The sequence below is a fragment of the Homalodisca vitripennis genome, chromosome 4 (genome assembly GCF_021130785.1).
Source record: "Homalodisca vitripennis isolate AUS2020 chromosome 4, UT_GWSS_2.1, whole genome shotgun sequence".
Taxonomy (NCBI): domain Eukaryota; kingdom Metazoa; phylum Arthropoda; class Insecta; order Hemiptera; family Cicadellidae; genus Homalodisca; species Homalodisca vitripennis.
Window position 1 is genome coordinate 157,627,852 of NC_060210.1, and position 21,095 is coordinate 157,648,946.

At 33.3% G+C, this 21,095-nt stretch overlaps 1 protein-coding gene across 1 annotated transcript in view; it reads left to right on the forward strand.

Annotated features, from left to right (window-relative positions):
- LOC124361245 (WD repeat-containing protein 6) overlaps window positions 1-20,715 on the forward strand; it is a 60,423-nt gene extending 39,708 nt beyond the window's left edge. Inside the window, exons 15-20 of the mRNA XM_046815289.1 lie at window positions 2,159-2,341; window positions 3,053-3,305; window positions 4,649-4,826; window positions 11,768-12,147; window positions 14,917-15,079; window positions 20,558-20,715. Of these exons, the coding sequence (XP_046671245.1) occupies window positions 2,159-2,341; window positions 3,053-3,305; window positions 4,649-4,826; window positions 11,768-12,147; window positions 14,917-15,079; window positions 20,558-20,651 (1,251 nt within the window). The 3' untranslated portion in view covers window positions 20,652-20,715. The remainder of the gene's footprint in view (window positions 1-2,158; window positions 2,342-3,052; window positions 3,306-4,648; window positions 4,827-11,767; window positions 12,148-14,916; window positions 15,080-20,557) is intronic.
- Window positions 20,716-21,095: the final 380 nt, after the last annotated feature.

Genomic DNA, 21,095 nt, shown 5'->3' on the forward strand with positions numbered 1-21,095 from the left:
AGTCTAATGGCACCAACTTTACTGCTTTTCAGTTCATTGTTGTGTGTAGAATGTTATATATCAGGTTATTTTGTATATATTTCTGTTTAATATGCCATGTAGTTTTTCAAACTTTGAAAATGAGACAGTCAAATTATATGTATAGGTTTGTTTCTATTTTTCTCATAAATGTAAATGTTAAATAGAATTAGCTTGGATGATGCTGGTAAGCTCAGTTGATTCTTATAGAAGATAAATCAATGTTGCAATTGTAATTATTTATTAAAAATATATATTTTTATATCAATGGTCTTGCCAATAACCGAGTGAAAAGTCAATGACACCAAGAAGATTGTTCCTAGGATTTTATATGACCATTGAGTGATCTTGTTTGCATCCATTGCTATAGGCGTTTGTTTTGAAGTTAATTTAAAAGCTAACTGTAGTAAAATAATAACCTTATTCAATAAGAATAATGTTCAGTCCTATATACTTTTATACAGTATTATGGTTCATGAAGTTATGTGAGATATCACATTTTAAAGTTGTAATTAATTTGCATACAAATATTAAACATTTTTGTTGTAAAGTGATAAACGTTTTTAATATTTAAGTGATCAAGAGAAAACACACTTAGAATTTTTTCCAGAATTAATAACCAATAACAAAATTGAAACAAATTAATAATACTTTGAGTGCATATTAAATATATTTTTTTAATGAAGAATTCTACTATAGAGTATTAAAGAATGAGTTTTTTTAATTTAACGTTCTTATGGGGCTTAATCAAAATGGCCACCAGTACAGGTGATTCTTAACCCATTGGCTAACAATGATATATATTGCCCATTATTAGTTAGAATTGGCGTAATTATGGATAATGGGCACTGCCTGCCACACTACGTTTGTAGTTTTGGAGTAAAAGAAATATTCCTGATATCGATTATTTTGGCATTTGTTTATACTGTTATATGAATAGTCTGATATATATAACATGTTCTATTTTGAAGCTGGTCGACTGTCTCGAAATCAGTTGTTGTTTACCATTTTAGCTGTTGATTGCTTGTTTTGATTATTTGCCATCTGGAATGATGTTGCGGTAAAATTACGCCATCTTTTTTAGTTTTAGTAACTGAGAGTTTTAGTAACTATGTACAGAACTTACTCAATGAAAGTAAAAATGAAGTGAGTGATGGTAACTTTGATGACAAAATTTTGAGTTAAAGTGGTGATGAAGAAATGGCCTAACCTTCAAAGTTGGTAGTGGCCAAGACAAGCTAATGATCCACATAATTTTATTTTTAGTGATAGTTCTGGTATGAATCTAACTGTATTGTATAACTAGGCAAATAAATTCTTAAAATATAAGATAGTAAAATAATACAATTTTATCATGTGTGTAATTGTTGAATATTTTTAATTGGCTAAGCACCCACACAATGATTTTTTATTGGAGCATGAAAAATTAATTCAGTAACAAAAGTAAAAATACTTCTCATTTCAACATCGTGGCAACAAGGGAAACCAACTAATTTATTTTAACAACGTTATATTCCAGTCTAGTGTTGTATATGGAGCCTGATGGAGCAGAAGCTGTTCTCCGTGTAGTGTGGGGGTGGCCATCACTCATGAAGCTGTTTGTTGACAGCTTGATGTTTCAGTGCAGTGTTTTACCATGGAGCCTGAAGAAGCAGAAGCTGTTTTCAGTGCAGTGTGGGGGTGGCTATCACTCATGAAGGTGTTTGTTGACAGCTTGATGTTTCAGTGCAGTGTTTTACCATGGAGCCTGAAGAAGCAGAAGCTGTTTTCAGTGCAGTGTGGGGGTGGCTATCACTCATGAAGGTGTTTGTTGACAGCTTGATGTTTCAGTGCAGAGTTTTACTGTGGAGCCTGATGGAGCAGAAGCTGTTCTCCGTGTAGTGTGGGGGTGGCCATCGCTCATGAAGCTGTTTGTTGACAGCTTGATGTTTCAGTCCAGTGTTTTACTGTGGACCCTGATGGAGCAGAAGCTGTTCTCCATGTAGTGTGGGGGTGGCCATCACTCATGAAGCTGTTTGTTGACAGCTTGATGTTTCAGTCCAGTGTTTTACCATGGAGCCAGAAGAAGTAGATCTGTTTTCAGTGCTGTGTGGGGCTGGCCATTGCTCATGTACTGTTTGTTGACAGCTTAATGTTTCAGTCCAGTGTTGTACTGTGGAGCTTGAAGGAGCGGAGAAAGCTATTATCCTTGCAGTGTGGGGGTGGCCATCGCTCGTGGAGCTTTTTGGTGGACAACAATCAATTTTGCTTCTCCTACTTAAAAGATAAAACTGCACACATTATCCAATGTCCAATGCTCCAAATTTCAAAGCCTTCTTTAATGGTGAGTTTTTGTGTTGTAAGAGTTTTTTGTTTTTACTGAAATTCAGTCTAATTTTACTGTAAGAGTCAAGGGCTAAGATCTTCCAGTTTTCTATGCAGTAAGATTTTAATCAAAAGCTCATTTAACTGATAACATATATCTTCTTGTATGTACAGGTTTGCTTAAGTGTATTAAAACATTTTAATATTTTTAATGTATGGTCCATAAAAATAAAACTCAGCACATCAGTTTAATAATAAAAAAAAATGTATGCTGTACACAATTCTGCTCCTCCTCAACAAGAGGACTGACCTTAAGTACAGCTTTAAGATGGTCAGCAGATAATTTAGAAGAATTGTATTGAAAAAAATACTGTCAGTAATAACTTAATTAAGGCCCCCATTTGATGGATAAGCATCCTTTATTTGTACTCATAGAAGCTCTATTTTTAATTTAAAATTATTGCATGCTTTTTGGCTGGGTTATCTCTAAACATATTTTATGACATAAATAACTTAAACTTGATTCAGTTGAATGTGCTCAGTTATGGAAAGACAAAATCAGGGTTAGTTAAAGATCTTTTTAAAATAATAAAAATAAAGTTATATAAATCCTAATAGTTTAATTACGAGTACATTATTAGTGAGTACTACTAAGACATTAGTAGTGTAGTAATGGAGTAGTAATTTAATTTAAATTTAGATTTTTAAGTAGAATCTTTGTCTGTGACAGGAAGGTTTCCATGTGCGAGAGATCAACAGCATGGCTCTAGTGATGGATGACTGGATGGTGTCTGGAGGGGAGGATGGGACCGTGCGGTTGTCTCATGTGACTGACAAAGGATGGACCACACCAGCAGTGGCACATAGTCACTTGTCTAGTGTTCGCACTGTCACTGTCACACGGTTTGGCCACCAGATACTGCTCTTCTCCGCTGGTGGACGTGCTCAATTAAAAATGTGGAAAATCAACTTAGGTTGTCCAAGTAAGTTATGTGGTAATGTAAAACTTGGATTTATGAACATCTCACATGCATCCACTCAGTGCATGAAGTGATGCAAAAGTTAATACTGAGATATTGTAAAACCAATGTAGAGGCAATATGAGTTTACATACAATTTTAAAAAGTCAATAATTTAATTTAATTAAAAATGGTCCAAATTTATCTTTATTTTTTGAAGTAGATTTGAAAATGATGTAGTATAATATAGTTTTAATTTTTTAAAGCATTATAAGGCAAATATTAAAATTTGTTTGTAGAGTTACGAGTTAGTCAGATTGTTGTTTGGAAATTTCTTTGATATATTTACCAATAGCTTTTACAGGGTTGACAATTGATAAAATAAAGTGAAATTTCATCAATATACTTGTTTAAAAAATTAAGTCTGAATAATTATTTGCAAAGCTGTAGTTGATTTACAACACCAAAATAATAATCTAAAATATTATGAGAGAGTGTACCTTATGCCATCAGCACTAATGTAATGATTTCCGATCTGTGGATTCTGCTACTACTTCTGTGAAAATATTTAGTTCTAATGGTAACAATTCTCCAAATTAAAGTATTATTGCTCACACGATTTTAAAAGTAACTGTTTTTGAGATGATACTCATTTTATGACTTCAGTAATAAAACTCTGATTGTAGTCTTTAGCTTACACGACAAAACACACTGTATAAAAAACCTGTCATTGCTTTAAATTTTACCGAAAATTATAATTTTACTAGTAATAATATTATATTATTATTATTATATATACTGTAACAATTTAACACCTTCCCTGCGACACGAGTCACAACGACTTTAGGACAACCAGATTAGTAGCTGTATATGTCTACCACAGTCAATGTGTTAAAGGAGACAATTTACATAATTACAGGTTATGTATAGTTTACAAATAGTAAATTGTAATGTTGTGTTCCAAATCCTCTGGTTTCCTAAGTCCAGATGTAATTAAATTTTAAATTATCTGTTCTGAAACTCCAAATATAGTTAGATAAACAAATCATGACAACATACTACCCAGACCACCCAGTTCTTCTAGACCTACAGTTAACCAGGAGATTCAGTGTAGTAACATGTATATATATTTTATTTAATTTGGATTTTTGTAGGATTTCATATTTTTATGTACAATTCATATGATGCACTTTCTGAACATCATAATTCACTACTGAAAAAGAATCCCAGATTCCAATATTCTAGGAAATATCCTATACATCCTAGAACCCACCAGTAGCCTGTCCTTATTGTACCTTCTCCTCCAAACTGACATTGTATTCGGCTTCTATCCTTGAATGGTTTTAAAGAATTAATAAATGTTTCAGAGACTGCCTCATTGACAGAGCAAGCCTCAGTTATGCTGAGAGAGGAGAGGCGAGGACGACACTGGCTCAACAACTCTCCTGTCTCAGACCCTGAGACTAGATACATGGGCCTACACACTATACAATCAACCCCATCAACTCTTCTTGTACTGGCTGCTTGTTCTGATGCCTATCTAAGGTGCCTTAACCCTTTTAATGCTACAGCGTCTACGTTGTAGACGCTGGGTTTATGTCTAAAAGTGCTAGCGTCTACGTCAAAGACGCAGCGTATTTTTATATATATTGGTTCAGTTTATGCAAATTACTGGCTGCAAACGATGACAGTTCATCCAAAAGCCATAGAGTAACGATATTTGTATATTTTATTGCCGACGACCAGCTGTTTATACGTCTTTGACGTGAAATAAAAAGAAGGTCAGTTTGGATGTTTACATTACAAGCGAACTGACGCTGTGCTTTGTTTACTCTGTTTTATCTTATTTTATCCATTAAATTGTTATAATTGTGAAATACTACTTCATTAGTATTCCAAATCATTGCATTACTTCATTTTTCATTTGTGTTTTTCGTGTGTATTATATTTTACTGTTACAAACTATGTCTAATAAGAACATTGCGGGTTATGATGAGTTACTTCACCTTTTTTATAGTTTTATTACTCAATAAAACAGTTATTTAGGTAAAAAAAGTGTTAACTGCGCTTGAATTTCTTCTTTTATAAATAATAATAAAGTTAGTAAAGTATTTGTGCTAATAATAGTAAGTGTATTACTTTTTCTCTTGAGCGTTTCAAACATTACATGTAGAGCAAAATTTGGCACGGACAACTATTAAACTTTGTTTTTTTTTTATTTATTTATTTTACAATAATTGCTATTGAGTTTATTTGTCACATACAGGGTTTCGTGGATTATACTGCCATGGGCACATAAATAAAATTATATCCAACATAGGAACAATTGTGGTACATGTTAAATTTGAATTTATACAAAAATAGGTTTAAATTTTGAAAAATTTGAAATCATAAATTGGGTAGATCTTACTTGAGTTCAAATCCAGTTTTACTTTGTATGTTCCATTGACACTTATTCATCTTCCAATCATCCTTGTCGGCTTAGTGTAGATTTAATATTGGTAGTAGTAATCTTTGCAGATCTGAGAGTTCTGGTTGTCATCCAATATTCAAGTGTTCATCATCTAGTACATGTCTTTTCTGTTCTTGAATTCAAAAATCGAGATTCACCAATTTAATACAAATAATAAAAGTATTACTGTATTTAATAACTCAAATGTTTATTAACTTTGATGAGAAAAGCTTCTTCCCCTTCTCCTATTAAGCCATCATTAAAAAGAATAAAAATTCCATTATTGTAAAGTCACCAGCTGATCTAAATTCACTTTATAACTCCAGGTGTTGTAAACTTATTGCATAACAATCTCCTTGATATTAAGATTTAATGTATTCTGTGGTATTTGGTCTAAAGAAATTATTTTTTTTATCTGATGATTCAATTTTACAATAGTTTATGTATTTCTATCTTATATGTATGATAATTTGTTTTATGTTAATTTTAACTCTAAAATAGGTTGCTAGTTTTTCTTAATTTTAAAATCTATTGATTTATATATGTTTATTGTAAGTTATCAAAATTGCATGGGTGTATGTAATTTCCTTCTTCTTGTATGGATTCCTGTGTGTGCGTGTGTGTACTTATGTGGTATAAACTCCTAAGTTATTTATTAATCTTTTATAAACAAACATAAAATAATGATAAAATGAACTATTAACTTTTCAAAACAAAACTGTAACAAAACATATTATATTTTTCATCCACACTTCTTATTTTTTGTGTAAAAATAAAATAAAGTACATGGAATTTGTTTACTTTTAGTTGCTCTTTCCGATGGTAGTATCAGAAAAATAGTATAAAATTGTTTACATACTAAAATTGAATACCAAAGTGAAAAAGAAATTATTTTAAAAATGTACATTATAAAGAAATTTTTTTTATAACAATCCAAATATGTACAAATGTATTTTTTTGTATTTATTTCTGTTTAGTGGTTATTTATCTTCAATACAAAAAAAAGTAACAAGATATGACCTCAAAAAAGGAAATAGTAAGGAATTTACTAAAACTCTGCATTTATGCACTAAAATGCTTAGCACTCTTGTGTATGGCAATGCACCAGACCACAAAAAGCACTAAAACTAAAAGCTCTAAAAGGGTTAATAAATGTTTCTGCATTTCAAGTTTAGCCAAATAATTCTAAAAGCAATAAGTTCTAGAAATTGCCAGATATACTTTGTTTTCAAATAATTATATAAAAAGCTCTGTAACTCTCTTGGAGTTAACAGTAATGGTCTGTGGGACTGGTAATGCTCTGAATTGGCTTTCAATATTAACCCTTTCAGGGCCAGGACCAAATATGAGATGTTGCAAAATTTTTTCACATCTCATATCCCCTTGTGACTAGTCAAAAGTGCCAGGCTAAAATTGGCAATTTTGCAGTCTCTTAGATTAAAATTTATAATTTTTCATAAAAATTAGAGAATGACCTAAAAGTTGCACCAAATTACTCGTATAGATATATACTATCAAAAAAAATATATAGATGTAGTTTTAAGTAATTTAAAATTTAAAAAATGTTTTAATAGATTACATAAAAAATTTTTGGTTTTTTATTTTTGTTTTTGCAAATAACTTAAAAAAAGAAAAATAATTATACTGTCGGAAGCTACGAGGGTCGTCCATAAAGTAACTGCCGTTTGGGCGTGGCGCGATAAGTAGTGGGGGTAGCGCCGCCATTCTCACATCGGTGTGCGCAGCCGTTCAGTACGCTTCTAGCTGTGCAAGGGAGAGCATCGTGCGATCGCGCGTTCTTTTGGTACAACGTAAAAACATGAGCACCGTGATAGAAAATCCCGCAACACGTGTGAAGTGCGTGGTGTAATAAGATTTCTGTGGTCGAAAAGTTACACAGCAGCCGAAATTCATCGTGAATTGAGTGCGGTGTATGGCCCAAACATTATGAGCGAAGGTGTAGTCCGTCAATGCAATGGGGTCATACCGCTTCGCCAAGCAAGCCGAAGAAAGCTCGCCAATCTTTTTCAGCGAGAAAATTGATGGCTACAGTTTTTTGGGATGCTAAGGGCATCTTGCTCGTTGAATTTATGGAGCGTGGTACGACCATTACAGCTGCAGCTTACTGTGAAACCTTAAAACGGCTACAATGAGTGATTCAAAACAAGCGTCATGGTCTTCTGACATCTGGTGTTGTGTTTGTCCATGACAACGCCCACCCTCATACAGCTCAAAGAACGACAGAACTTTTGAAAAAGTTCAAATGGGACATTTTTGACCACCCCCCCCTACAGCCCGGATTTGGCTCCCAGTGATTTCCATCTTTTCCCGTACATGAAGAGGTGGCTTGCATCTCAGAGGTTTGCGAAGTGATGAAGAGCTTCAAAACGCTGTAACATGTTGGCTACGTTCTCAGGCGGCAGATTTTTTTAAAGAGGGAATTTTAAAAAAACTGTTAAAAGATATGATAAGTGCTTGAATTTGTATGGTGAATATGTAAAAAAGTAGAGAAAAGCTACAGTTTTAACATTTATATAATAAAATGTTTGTATCTCAACTAGTTTATTTTTTATTTCACAACAGAGGTTTACTTTGTGGACGACCCTCGTATTTTATTATATTGTACATTTAGAAAGGAACAACCATACAACATTTTGTGTTATTTCTCTCATAAATAAATTTTTTATGACACATTTTGTTTAAATATGCATAATTGTACTTCGCAACATTTTATAAGTGTTAACCCATTGCGGATCACTGACGAGCTGGGCTCGTCACGTGGCGGCCGGGCCTAACGGATGACGAGCTCAGGTCACAAAAGCGGTCTGCTTTTAAGTTTCCCTCCAAATAGTTCTATTAATGTCTGATAGATCGGGCGATCGTCTTCACTTGTCAACTAAGAGTGTTTAACAACGGTCTACGTTTTGAGTTTTCAAAAGTTTTATAAATATCCTACAGATCGCAGTTGTATTGCAAGTTGAACAGATCGCAAGTTGAAAAATCATTCATATGAGTTTACTCTCTGCTTTTTAGCACTTCTGATTGGTTGTTTTCCTCAGCTGTTATTATAATACTTTTTAGGTTAGTGACACAGAACTAAACGACGTAGACGTACATGTTGGCGGGTTTAGTCTAGACAATGGCCTGGATGTTGTAATCGCTTCGTCCGAGCCGGTTTATTTAGACTATGATACAGACATCATCCCTGCCACCCCGGAACCTTGCTCGTGTGTTATCGTTCCCACATCACGGATACCCCAGCAGGCCCATGTTCCATCTGAATAAATACCTTCACAGCTGAATTTTCTAGTATACAATAGCGAGCGATACGATGTGGCGCACCATTGCTATTCGTGCGGCCGCTGACCGTAAATTAATTCGTCCCCGCTGGTGCCCGCGCGCCAAAACAATACGATCCGCAATGGGTTAAAGCAACTGACTCTTACATTGCAAGAAACTTAAAATAAATATTCACATTATGGATGTACTGGTAAACAGATGATTGTAGGATCCATAAACAGTTTCAATACAGTTAAAAAACACTATTTACCAAGAAATATTCAAACAATTTTATTTGAAATTTATTTACACTTTTTCTATTTAAAAATGTGCTATTTACAATTTCACTCCCGTGAGATCGCAAATTGTCAGTCATTGTAACTACTACACACAATAGCTAAGCACGTAACAACTAACACTACTAATATTTACAACGACAAAATAAAATAATGAAGAAGAATCCAGGATACAATAATACGATTACACTAAAGCATAAAGAATTAACAACAAAAGGTCGAGTCAGCTGATAATGTCACGTGACAATTACGAAATAAAAATGCATAGACCTCCAAAATAAAAATGATACTCATATTAATTATCTACAAATATACCAGGGAATTAAAAAACATAAAAATTTAATCATTTGACGTCGTATTTATTTAAGAAAACGACGAATATCAAGGAAACTATATATTGCCGCCTGGTGCTTTTCGCATATGTCACCGACGGCAATATTTTGCCACCTGGCACTTTACAGACGCGATCTATGGCGACAATATATTGCCGCCTGGCCCGGAAAGGGTTAAACAAATTAAATTCTACATTACTAAGTGCCAGACTTTTAAACAAACATTTTTAGGGTATGAACAACTTCTTAAAATAAATGAGGAAATGAGGTAGTTTGGGGGTTAAGTCAAAAGTGTAATAGGAATCACTATTAAGTGACATCTTATTTTGAAGGTATTAAAAAAGAAGAATGGCTTAAACTAGATGTCTGTAATGTTACTTAATCCAATATGGTGGCTAATTGGTTGGAATCTTTACCTCCCTGGTAGGTTGTAATCATATTAACATGCGCAAAGGGTAACATGCAAAAGCTGGCATATGTATATTTGCACTTAAAACAAATATGGCAGTAAAGGTTAAAGTATTTTAATTTGGTTCATGAAAAAACCAACAAGCATATAATAAGAGTTTAGTTTTAAACTGAGATTTTGCCTTTGTATATAGATTGTTTGTTTTGGCATCCTTATGTATGTATATATAGATATATAAATGTATGTATGTATAGTAAGTATAGTAAGGATGCCAAGAGATTCCTCATGATCAATTAAACTTATTATATCAAAATCCCAAACAACCCATATACAAAGACAAAAGCTCAGTTTAAAACTAGACTCTATATGCTTGGTGGTTTTATATATATATATATATATATATATATATATATATAAAATTTTAGGGTAGTTCTATATATATACAGGGTGAGTTTTTTTAAAGTGATCCAATAGCTAACTTTTTAATTACATGACTTAGCACCACACTTTAAATTTGGAACTTGCTCAATTTTAAGTTTTACTCAGGAATACACTTTCAAATTTTTTGAAGATGGCCGCCATTTTCCAATATTGTGGCCAACTTTAAAATCTTTTATGGAACACCCTGTATTTTATGTTGTTTTTAGATTCTACTCTACAAAATAAGACATTTTTGCTTCTGAAAGTTTTTCTATATCTCTAATGGTTCAGGAGCTACGTGGACTGGAAGTTTTCGGATTTTTTCGGACTGATGGTGAAAACTTTCAGTCCACGTAGCTCCTGAACCATTAGAGATATAGAAAAACTTTCAGAAGCAAAAATGTCTTATTTTGTAGAGTAGAATCTAAAAACAACATAAAATACAGGGTGTTCCATAAAAGATTTTAGAGTTGGGCGCCATATTGGAAAAAATTATGAAAACTTCCAGTCCACGTAGCTCCTGAACCATTAGAGATATGGAAAAACTCTCAAGTACAAAAAGGTTTTATTTTTTAGAGTAGAATGTAAAAACAACATAAAATACAGGGTGTTCCATAAAAGATTTTAAAGTTGGCCACCATATTGGAAAATGGCGGCCATCTTCAAAAAATTTGAAAGTGTATTCCTGAGTAAAACTTAAAATTGAGCAAGTTCCAAATTTAAAGTGTGGTGCTAAGTCATGTAATTAAAAAGTTAGCTATTGGATCACTTTAAAAAACTCACCCTGTATAAAACTTTCCACGTAAAAATTGAATAATCTTCAAATTTTTCATTTGGACTGGGCTATGTTGTACGCTACTATATACAGAAAAAAATGTGTGCGCCTTTGCTGGACATCGCAACACTTGTGCAGATGATTTCCATAAGACTTCCAGAAATGAAAGAAATACATGTTTCTGGGTTAACAAATGTAATATGAAAGTTTACTTCTAAATTAAAAACGTATTTGAGAAGGAAACTGGGTCATTGATAATAAATTAAAAAGGTTTAGCCAATACTTGATTTTGCAGACAATTATATTTTTATCCACAAATATTACAAACTTTGTTATTCATCAAATAGTGGTAATTTTAAATATTTTGGATTGATAGAAAACATTATTTACATTTCTAAATAGGATTTTAAGTTGGATTTTTTTTATTTTTTATTTATTCCTTCTTAATTGTTTGTCAAGAAAAGTGATACTTCTTATTTATAAGGTTATAGATTCTTAATATAAGAAATGTTATGTGTTACAGAGTATTTCGTTTGGATTCAATTAATGGAGAACTGGAAAAATTGTGGTTGTACAAAAGTGTTAAAAGTAGTCAGTGTTGCATGTTGAGAGTGACATCGTTCCGTTGTCATGTGACAGTAATTGTGACAACTGCGACAGACGGCAGTGTGACCTTGTGGGAGCTTGACAGTTTAACAGTGTTTGCCAGTGAACGGATCCATCAGAATGGAGTGAACAGTGTGAGTGTGATCACCGAAGGGTTGGGGGAGGGGAAGGTGTTGCTGGCTACAGGAGGGGATGACAACATGTTATCACTACGAAGCTACCAGTTACACTCACCACTGTCAGTAACTACCACCACATCCTGGTCCTGTTCCACCCTCCACTCATCTGTTATCACTGGTAAGTCATCCCATCACAGGATGCTGTAGTATATAAGAATGGGTTGAACTGTGTGATTGTGATCACCCAAGGGTTGGGGGAGGGGAAGGTGTTGCTGGCTACAGCCGGGGATGACAACATGTTATCACTACGAAGCTTGCAGCGAGTGCTACTATACATTTGAATTTGGTGCGCGTAATCCATCAGTAACCGCAAACATGATAGCCAGCTGCCCCGACCTTTAGGTCATAGCTTTAACAATGGGAGCCTCCTACTATCATATATCTGGAATTCTACTGGACAGGTTCTGGTAGGACGATTCCTGCCTAGTTTAGCTAGCTTCATTCTCTCCTCTCAGCTTCAAACAAAACCCCTTTTTGGAGTCGCTAAATCTATGTTTAATGTTTAAAAAAAACAAGGACAGATTGAATTATTTTCATTCACAGTTGAAAAAGAGGTGGCTGATATTATTAAATTCTTGTACCTGTTGAGAACAAAATTATAGCTTATAAAAAACAAAAACAATTGTGTATTTATGATATATGCAGACCCAATAAAAACAGAATTATTGCTTGTTAAATTTGATTGGTGTTTTCAAGCGTCAAAATGAAAAGTTTCTACGTACAATAACCAAAACTCAATGCATTATTTGAGGAAAACTCATAGAACCTTTTTTTTAAAGTCCTTTAAAAACCCTTTATTTTTTATAAAAATTCCTCATCAAAACTAAGTGAGTTATGAAGAGAATAATGTTAATTCCTATTTGTTTGTTTCCTAAATAGTGAAAATCACACCCTCTCTCCCACCTCAATTGAAAAAAATCATTGTCACATTACAGTTCACTTTATTTAGGTTATTGTAATACATTCTTAGTGTTTGACCAGTTTAAAGTACTTATTTTTGAAAAAAATTGAGTTGAAGTGAGAAAATAATTGTTATAATTTAGCAAAAAATCACCTTTTCGTCAAAATAACTCAACAACTATTAATGATACCCAACATTTTATAGAGTACAAAATTGTAGGTTTTTTCTTTTCTGAAAATTTTAGTGTTATATATATTTTTTTTTGTAGGGTAAAACTTGTGTAAGGTATGGCCGTTAAAAGTTTGTGTAAAGTACCTTTTTTGAGCCCTTTTAGCATGAGCCTTTTTAAAGAACCTTTTAACCCTTTTAAGGAGTGCATGTAAACTCTACAATCATAATGAGTAAGGACGTCATATGACGTATACTTTTATAGTGGCCCAAAAGGGTACGGACATCATGTGACGTTTAGCCTCTGTATTTTTGTATTATCGTAAATGCAATGCTTTTACTGATTGCCTTTAAGTATATTTGTCTGTAAAGTGGTTCCATCTATCGGCAACATACTTACCTTCCATTTTGTGCTTGCATTCACTTGTAATCTAATTTTACCAACAGATCGCAGTAGCCACCTGGTAAAAGCCACTGACTCAAGGTTGCGTTGCGCGCGCATCACTTTACTGTCAGAATATGCCGACACATATACTAACCATTCCTGTATATTTCATACTGTGGCCATATTTATCCTGTGAGAGTGACTTATATTTGTTGATCAACCATCTAGCTTGTTACTGTAGTCCAAATGGCAGATAATATTGATCGAGTCTGTCGTAGTGAGGAAATAAGACATTTGATTTTGAAAAAAGTACTGAAATATTGACTTGTGGAACATGTAGTCCTGTTTTATTAAGCTTTCAAATTTAAATAAACATTTTTTAAGAGAATTTTATTTTTTACTCCTTTTGGTAATTTTTTGGATTCCAATCCTTTACTCATTTTAGTCTATCAAAAGAAGACGTCATATGACGTCCATACTCCTTAAAGGGTTAAAATAAGATCTGACAAAAATTATAGATGAGCTTATAGCTCTTGAAAAAACCTACAAAATGCTTTTTTGAAGGACTTGATTGCTTAAAAACTTAAAGAGTTAAAAACCAGTCATATTTTTGTAGAAATTAGAACACGTATATTAGTATATTGATGAATATACATAGTGGCTATATTTTAGGTGCAGCTGAACTATCACTTATATACAGAGTGTCTCACGAGTAACCCAAAAAACTTCTCATGTGGTTTCCTCTCATCAAAATAATGAAAAAAGTTCATATAAGCATATGTCCGGAAACAGTTTGTTAGTGAACTAAGGCTAGCAAAAGATTCCGCCTGATTTTCTGGGAAAGATAGCCTATTTTACACCATTCTCTTCTAAATTAAATTCTCTACAAGTTTTGGTTAGTAAGTTACGCATTTACTACTCATTTAATGAAGTTAATGTACTTCAAATCTAAACAAAGCATATTTTTCGAGACCGAAGTTTGAATATTTTGTTTGAGATATCAGATATGGGTGGTCTTACAGGTCTAGGACATATTTTATTCAATTTTTCAGTTCATTTTACATAAAATTTGATAAATTTAACACCTAACTTTACGCCATAAAAACATTGGTTTCACTTTATTTCATTGTCATTTCTGGAGATGCAATAAATAGCCTTATGCAGAATAACAGTAAAAAAAAACCCTAATAGGATATTGCATGGGCTATAGTTTTGTGGTCTTTGATAGTAAATATTTGAATCTGTGAAGACCTCCCGAGGTGCTATGGCGCATGACGTAGGCACGTAAAAACCTTTTTAACTTCATAGGTACACTCTAAGGAATTGGTTTGCTCTTCAACTTCAGATCCATTTCATTAGTAAACAGGTTCAATAGCAACTATGGTGTGAGATGTGTGTTATAAACGTGGATCTCAGTTGTGTGATGATGACAGGTGTGGAGTTAACGAATGAATGGCTACTCTGCTGTGGGGCAGACCAGCGAGTCTCACTTCTCACTTGGCTTCTCTCAGAGGACAATCTCACTGTTAACCTTGTGGCTCAGTACTGCTGTTCAGTGCCAGATATCAAGGGTCTCACTATCCTCCATCCTGGAAAGTAAGTGTTTTTAATAAAGATTATAAATCTTAAAAGTTTCAATGTTTTATCAAAGAATCCAACCCAATCTAATACTTATGTCAAGATGTCTAATACAAGGTTTTAAAGTCTGAGACCAATTTGAAAACTGTGCAATTATGTAATTACTTGGTTGTTAAAAGACTGTATAGAGAATATGTAGAAGATTATTCGTTGTTCAACCAAGCAGCTTTTCACAGTTATAGGACAGTTATAAAGAATTTATAACTGTGACAGTTATAAAGTTATAGGACAGTTATAAAGAATTTATAAATAGATACCATATTACTCTCAACACTGGTTTTTGACTTTTATACCTAACCCTTTTTGTATTGCTCAAACGTTCTTTTATTCTGTATTGTCTGTCAGCAAAAAGAACATTTTAAGTTTTTTATATTCCATCAAAAAAGTATTTATTTTTATATAAAGTATCATAATGTAGCTACAATAAAATATTGAAAACAACATGAAAATAAAAATACCTAAAAACATTACATGTGTATTCTTTTTTCTGAATTATCTTGAGCTTATTCAGTACATATGAGAAAAAATATATTGTATTGGTTAAGTTATGAGAATAAATTCATAAACAAAATCTTGTAATGATGATACTGACTGTAGGGAATGGCACTAAACAATCTACACAACAATATGTCACGTTTGTAGCATGCCATAGTGGATTGTTTAGCTTTTTCTTTTGTAGTACATCTAGCAAAGCGCCTTGTAATACACTTTAGGTCTTCACCATCATTTGAAATGGCTAAACCAGCACCAATAGTTCTACCATTGTGTAATAAGAATGCATTTTATCAAATTGATTGACCCCACCAATGTATTTTTTACAACCAGCTATTGCTTTAAAGCATTTGAATTTAACTCCTCTTTTGTTTCAACGATCAGTATTTTTAATATCTGTTTGGCAGTGCATATTAGAAGCAGTAAGTACAGCATCCTCCTCCCTATCTTTCCACTTACATAGACTTGTTTTCTGGGAAGTTCCAACATCAGAATCAACTCAATTAATCATTTTTACTAGTTAAAATGTTGTTTGAAAGTACTTACTCGTTTTCTGAATGTTTCACAACAATATAATTGTTTTCTCAGTTGTAAATTTAACAAATTTACTGTGGTGATATCTCTATAAAAGTGCAAACAATATCATAGTTTTCTAACCAAAAGACTAGTTTGAAGACAACACTCATTTAGAGTTTTATAATCTGATCTCCTGTTTTTGTTCACTCATAAACGTCTAGTTTTACTAACTACATATTGCCCAAAATTAGATACTTCTCTTGATAAGTCTTAAGAGGTTAGATACTATTTGAAACTGTGCCAGCCCTTAGTCCTTTGTGTGCTACAGTGTCATTAATTTTGACACTACTAAAAGTACAAAAAGTGTCAACCTCTCTAATTGTGACATTTGAGTTTTGATAATATTTTATATAGTACAATGTTATTTGAAACTTCCAAATAAATATTGGTATTTAATTGTTTCCAAATTATCGATAAATACAAATTACATAATTATTTTCTTTGTCCTTGTTCTGTAAACAGCTTTATAATTACAATGATTCTTTTCTCCATCAGCTGACATAGTGGTTGAACATAGCAGACCATGCTGTGTTTGTTTCTTTCCTTAGCTATTCTAACCCTTAGCGCTCCTCTGGAATTTGCGGTGTTTGTCCTTACCACTCCTATGGCCCTGCAATGCAGGCCAGCGCCATTTTCCCTATAGGTCCAATTTTAGTTCGTGGCTCATGTCCTTGCGCTCCCGTGGCCTGCATTGCAGGCCACTACCACTTTCCACGAACGCTCCCGTGGCCTGCATTGCAGGCCCACCTGTCACTCAATTAAATATAATTTTGTATAATAATTGTGTACCTATACATTTTTGTGAAAGATTAGTTGATTTAAAACTATATGTTAGACAATTTTTCACCCTTGTCAGTGAATATATATATATATTTTTTTTTTGTAAAAAATATGCAATTTTTAGAACTATTTTTCATGCTAATTATCTATGTTTCAGTTTACTTATTTTACTCCGTATGGAATAGTAGTAAGGAATAGTAAGTTATTGATACCAAAGTGCGACGTCTTACCCTTCAGTAATCAATACCGTTTTCACACCTAAATGCGAATATTACATTATGAGTGTGTCATCAACACTATCTTAACCCAGTGCTTTTAGCGACTGGGTGCTGAGAACATAGTTCTGCACTTGTGCGTATTAGTTTCATAGTTCAGATTGCCTTTTGAAAATAAATAACCTAACCTAAATGAAATAAAACATGTGTAAAAAACAATAACATTTTACTGTTATATATGTATTTAAACAATACAAAAAAATACATTTATATTAAAATTGAAATGTTTTATGATATATTGTGTAAAAAAGTAAATATAATGTAAAATATTAGATAAAATGCAAAAAACCATAAAAATATTTAAAACTAAAAATAAGCATATGATATATAATTATTACTTATATTTCTTAGCTGTGTGGTACAGTCTGAAGCAGTTACCTAGATGAAGTCCGGGTTTTGTGGGACATGTATCACAATATGTCCTGTTCGTTTCCTTGCTCCCCCTTCACTCCTATCACTGCACACCACACAGTCTTTGTTTTTCCTTGCCTCTAAGTTTTCTGGGATGTGTAGCTTCCCATTGAGTCTGTAGTCTTCTTCTTCAGCTGCAGAAGGTCGTCCTCTTTTTCTTAGGTTTCGGAACTCGCCGACTAAAGAGTTGATCAGCTTCTTTCTAAATTGCCTCTGTCGCATTGGTCTCGCACCAGGTGGTCGGCACGTGTTCTGTAAAAGGAATGCATTGACTACGGAGACATCCAAAGCCCAGAAGAAGACTTTTTCTCCACCACTTCAATGTTTTTCGGGTAAAGGAATAAGACGATATATTTTAGTGGTCGGCAACGTCCACTCCACCCATGAAATCATTATAGCGGCGCAGATGATGGAAGGTTTCTCAATTGTTTCTTCACGTCCACTTTTATTTATCCTTGTGACATTTTTCCGTAGAATTGTCATATAGTGTAGACAACATTACCACTGGTCTTTTATCCTTCCATTCCAAAACATGAACATTTTGTAGGATTTTTCATTAGTACTGTCTTGCCTAAAAGATATCAATTGTCCTTTTTTTTTAATTTTGGTTTGGGCCCTGATTTCTTTGGGAAGACCAATCCTCATTCTATTGACTGTACCCGTTAAATGTACTTTCTTTAAGTACAATTTCCTTGCCTAGCTCCACGCTAGTATAGTACCTATCGGTGTAGATGTGGTAACCTTCAACATTCCCGTACGTACTTTCCATTTTATTTAACAGTGATAAAACAATTTTTTGTTGGGTTGGCAAGTAAGTCTGTCCGATCAATCGTAGTTGCAGTTTGAGAACCCATGTAGGGTTCTAAGGCGCACACATACCCGGTTGTAGCATCACACACCACGAAGATTTTTAGACCCCATTTTATGGGTTTTCTCTTTATTATATACTCTAAATTGTACTCTGCCCTTGAATCCTATCGTGCTTTCATCAACACTAATGTGCTTATTTGGAACATAGTATTCCCTGAATTTCTGTTCCAAATATAATAAAAACCTTTTTACCTTCCCAGAACGGGTAAGTTGTTCCTAAAATAGGTCCTGTACTGATCGGTGGAGATATGTGTAGCGACCAAAATATTTGCAAAAATCTTTCCCTTGAGAAAACACTTTTGAAAAAGGTTGGCAGTCCAACCAAATTGTTAGAAAAATAGTCCTCAATTGAAGACTTTGAATTAAGGCTCATATTGAGTACTACGCCAATAAATGCCTTCATTTCTGTTAACGTTATGTCCACCCATGACTTCCAGCACGAATACTTCTGTAGCGGGGTACTAATTTGAATTTTTTCTAAAGCATATCGATTACTCTCAATAACAATTTCATTTAAAAGATTGTCCGTGAAAAATAATTGAAAATATTCAATTTCTAAATCTCTGTTAAAATTAGGTGGTGGGTGAAAACCACAATTGTTCTGTATATAATGATCAAATTCTGGGAAACTTTACGTCATTTAAACCCCATTGACGCCATTCATATGCACGAACACTAGGTCCTCCTGTGTCCTCCTCGTCACTGTCACTACCATCATATTCAAACTCAATATTGTTGTCAATGTCACTGTCATGATCACTGTCAACATTTTTCCGCGGCAAAAGATGTCGACCGGTAAGATATATGGGCACTAGTGGATTGTTTTAACTGTACTGTCATTTTCAGTTTCACTTTCACTACTTATTATATTTGTTCCTAATATAAACCTAATATCATTGACCTAAGTAGTTCGTCAGCCATTATAATAAGTCAATATCAGTCACACTACATCGTAAAACTTGTAACTGACACAATGAGTCGTCAGCTACCTTGGTGTATTCCTATCAGGGTCTTCCGGTTTGGTTATTTATGACGGGCTGATTATAGACAGTGACATCACCTTCTCAATCAAGCATTTTTTGTATGTGGTAAACAAAGACACAACAGTTCATAACTTCTATATTATGTCAGATATAGTAAAGAATAGTTGTTTTCCACTAACTAAGGTTTCATTTAATTTATTTATTTTCTTTTAGATAGTAAGATACCTTGTAAACTAATAAAAAAACTGTATTTTTTCTCATAATGCAACCTAATTTAAAATGTTAGTTTAAAATTATTTAACCATGAAATTAACAATATTGTCTGATTAGTAAAACAAAATGCAACTTTGTACTAATTGCGTAACCTACATTAATGTTGCCCTTTAAAAGCCCTTTTAAAATCAGTTTTACGTCATACGTAGCAAAAAAGAATTCGGAGTGCGAAATGGCGTCATTGAGATAATAAATAGGAGTGTGTAGAGGGAGTCGGCCATGGCCTGCAATGCAGGCCGTGGGAGTGCTGTACTTGGCAAGCTCATATATAATCAGAGCTGTAGAAGAATCCACCATGGCTGTAGAAGAATCCACCATGGCCTGCAATGCAGGCCATTGGAGCGCTAAGGGCTAATAGTTTATTCTCATTAGTGTTATTCTATTTGTTGTTTTCAAGACTGTGACTGAGTTTTATGAAGAGAAAATTGTGTTACTAATTAATTAGTCTGAGTGTTTCCCAGTAACCAACCGTGAAAAAGTTCGTCATTACATTATTTACATTAATTTTAGCAATGTGCTTCTCATTTTATTGAACTATTTCTATGAAATGGTTGTTTCTACAAAAATAAAACAATTAATATGTATATAAATCAAATAGTTAGTTTACAATTACTTTTTTATAAACACTTGCAATTTGAATAAAAATTTATTTTAGCTTACACAATATAACCTTGTTCACTTTCCATGTAAATAATTGAATTACGCAAGTAACTTGTAATATTATGCATATAACTTGCTTAAATGTTCATAGTCTTTAACATAATTTTATGTTTTAGATGTGAGGAGTTCACCTTTTGTGTTTATGGAGTTGGGATGGAAGTCCTGGAATCAAAGCAGATAAAAAGGACCGAGTCACATTGTTCTTTATGACAATAAATACACTATTAAATAAAAAAAGATAAATGTGAATTTTTTTCTACATTGATGGAGTGAAGGTGTGCTAGTTTTTCAAATTCCCCTCCTCCTTTCCTATCAATTTTTGTTTTTAAGTGGGTCTAGGCGAGGAACGTAATTACCTGCAGAAGTATTGACCAATTAATATTTTTGATACCACTGAGACAATGCTATTTAGGTGTGTACATTCTTATAACTATATATTATTATTATAAAAACAAAAAGATTCTATGAAGCACAAATTAAACATTGTCTAAAAAGCAAACTAGGCAAATTCAAATCAAAATCATCAAAACATTAATCCAATTGTAATTAAAAGATGTCAAGTTTCCAGAAGCCAAGTCCATGGTCTGGGCAGAGAAGTAAATATGAATGTTGATCACTTTTATGACGAAATATAAAACTATACTGGCTTGGATG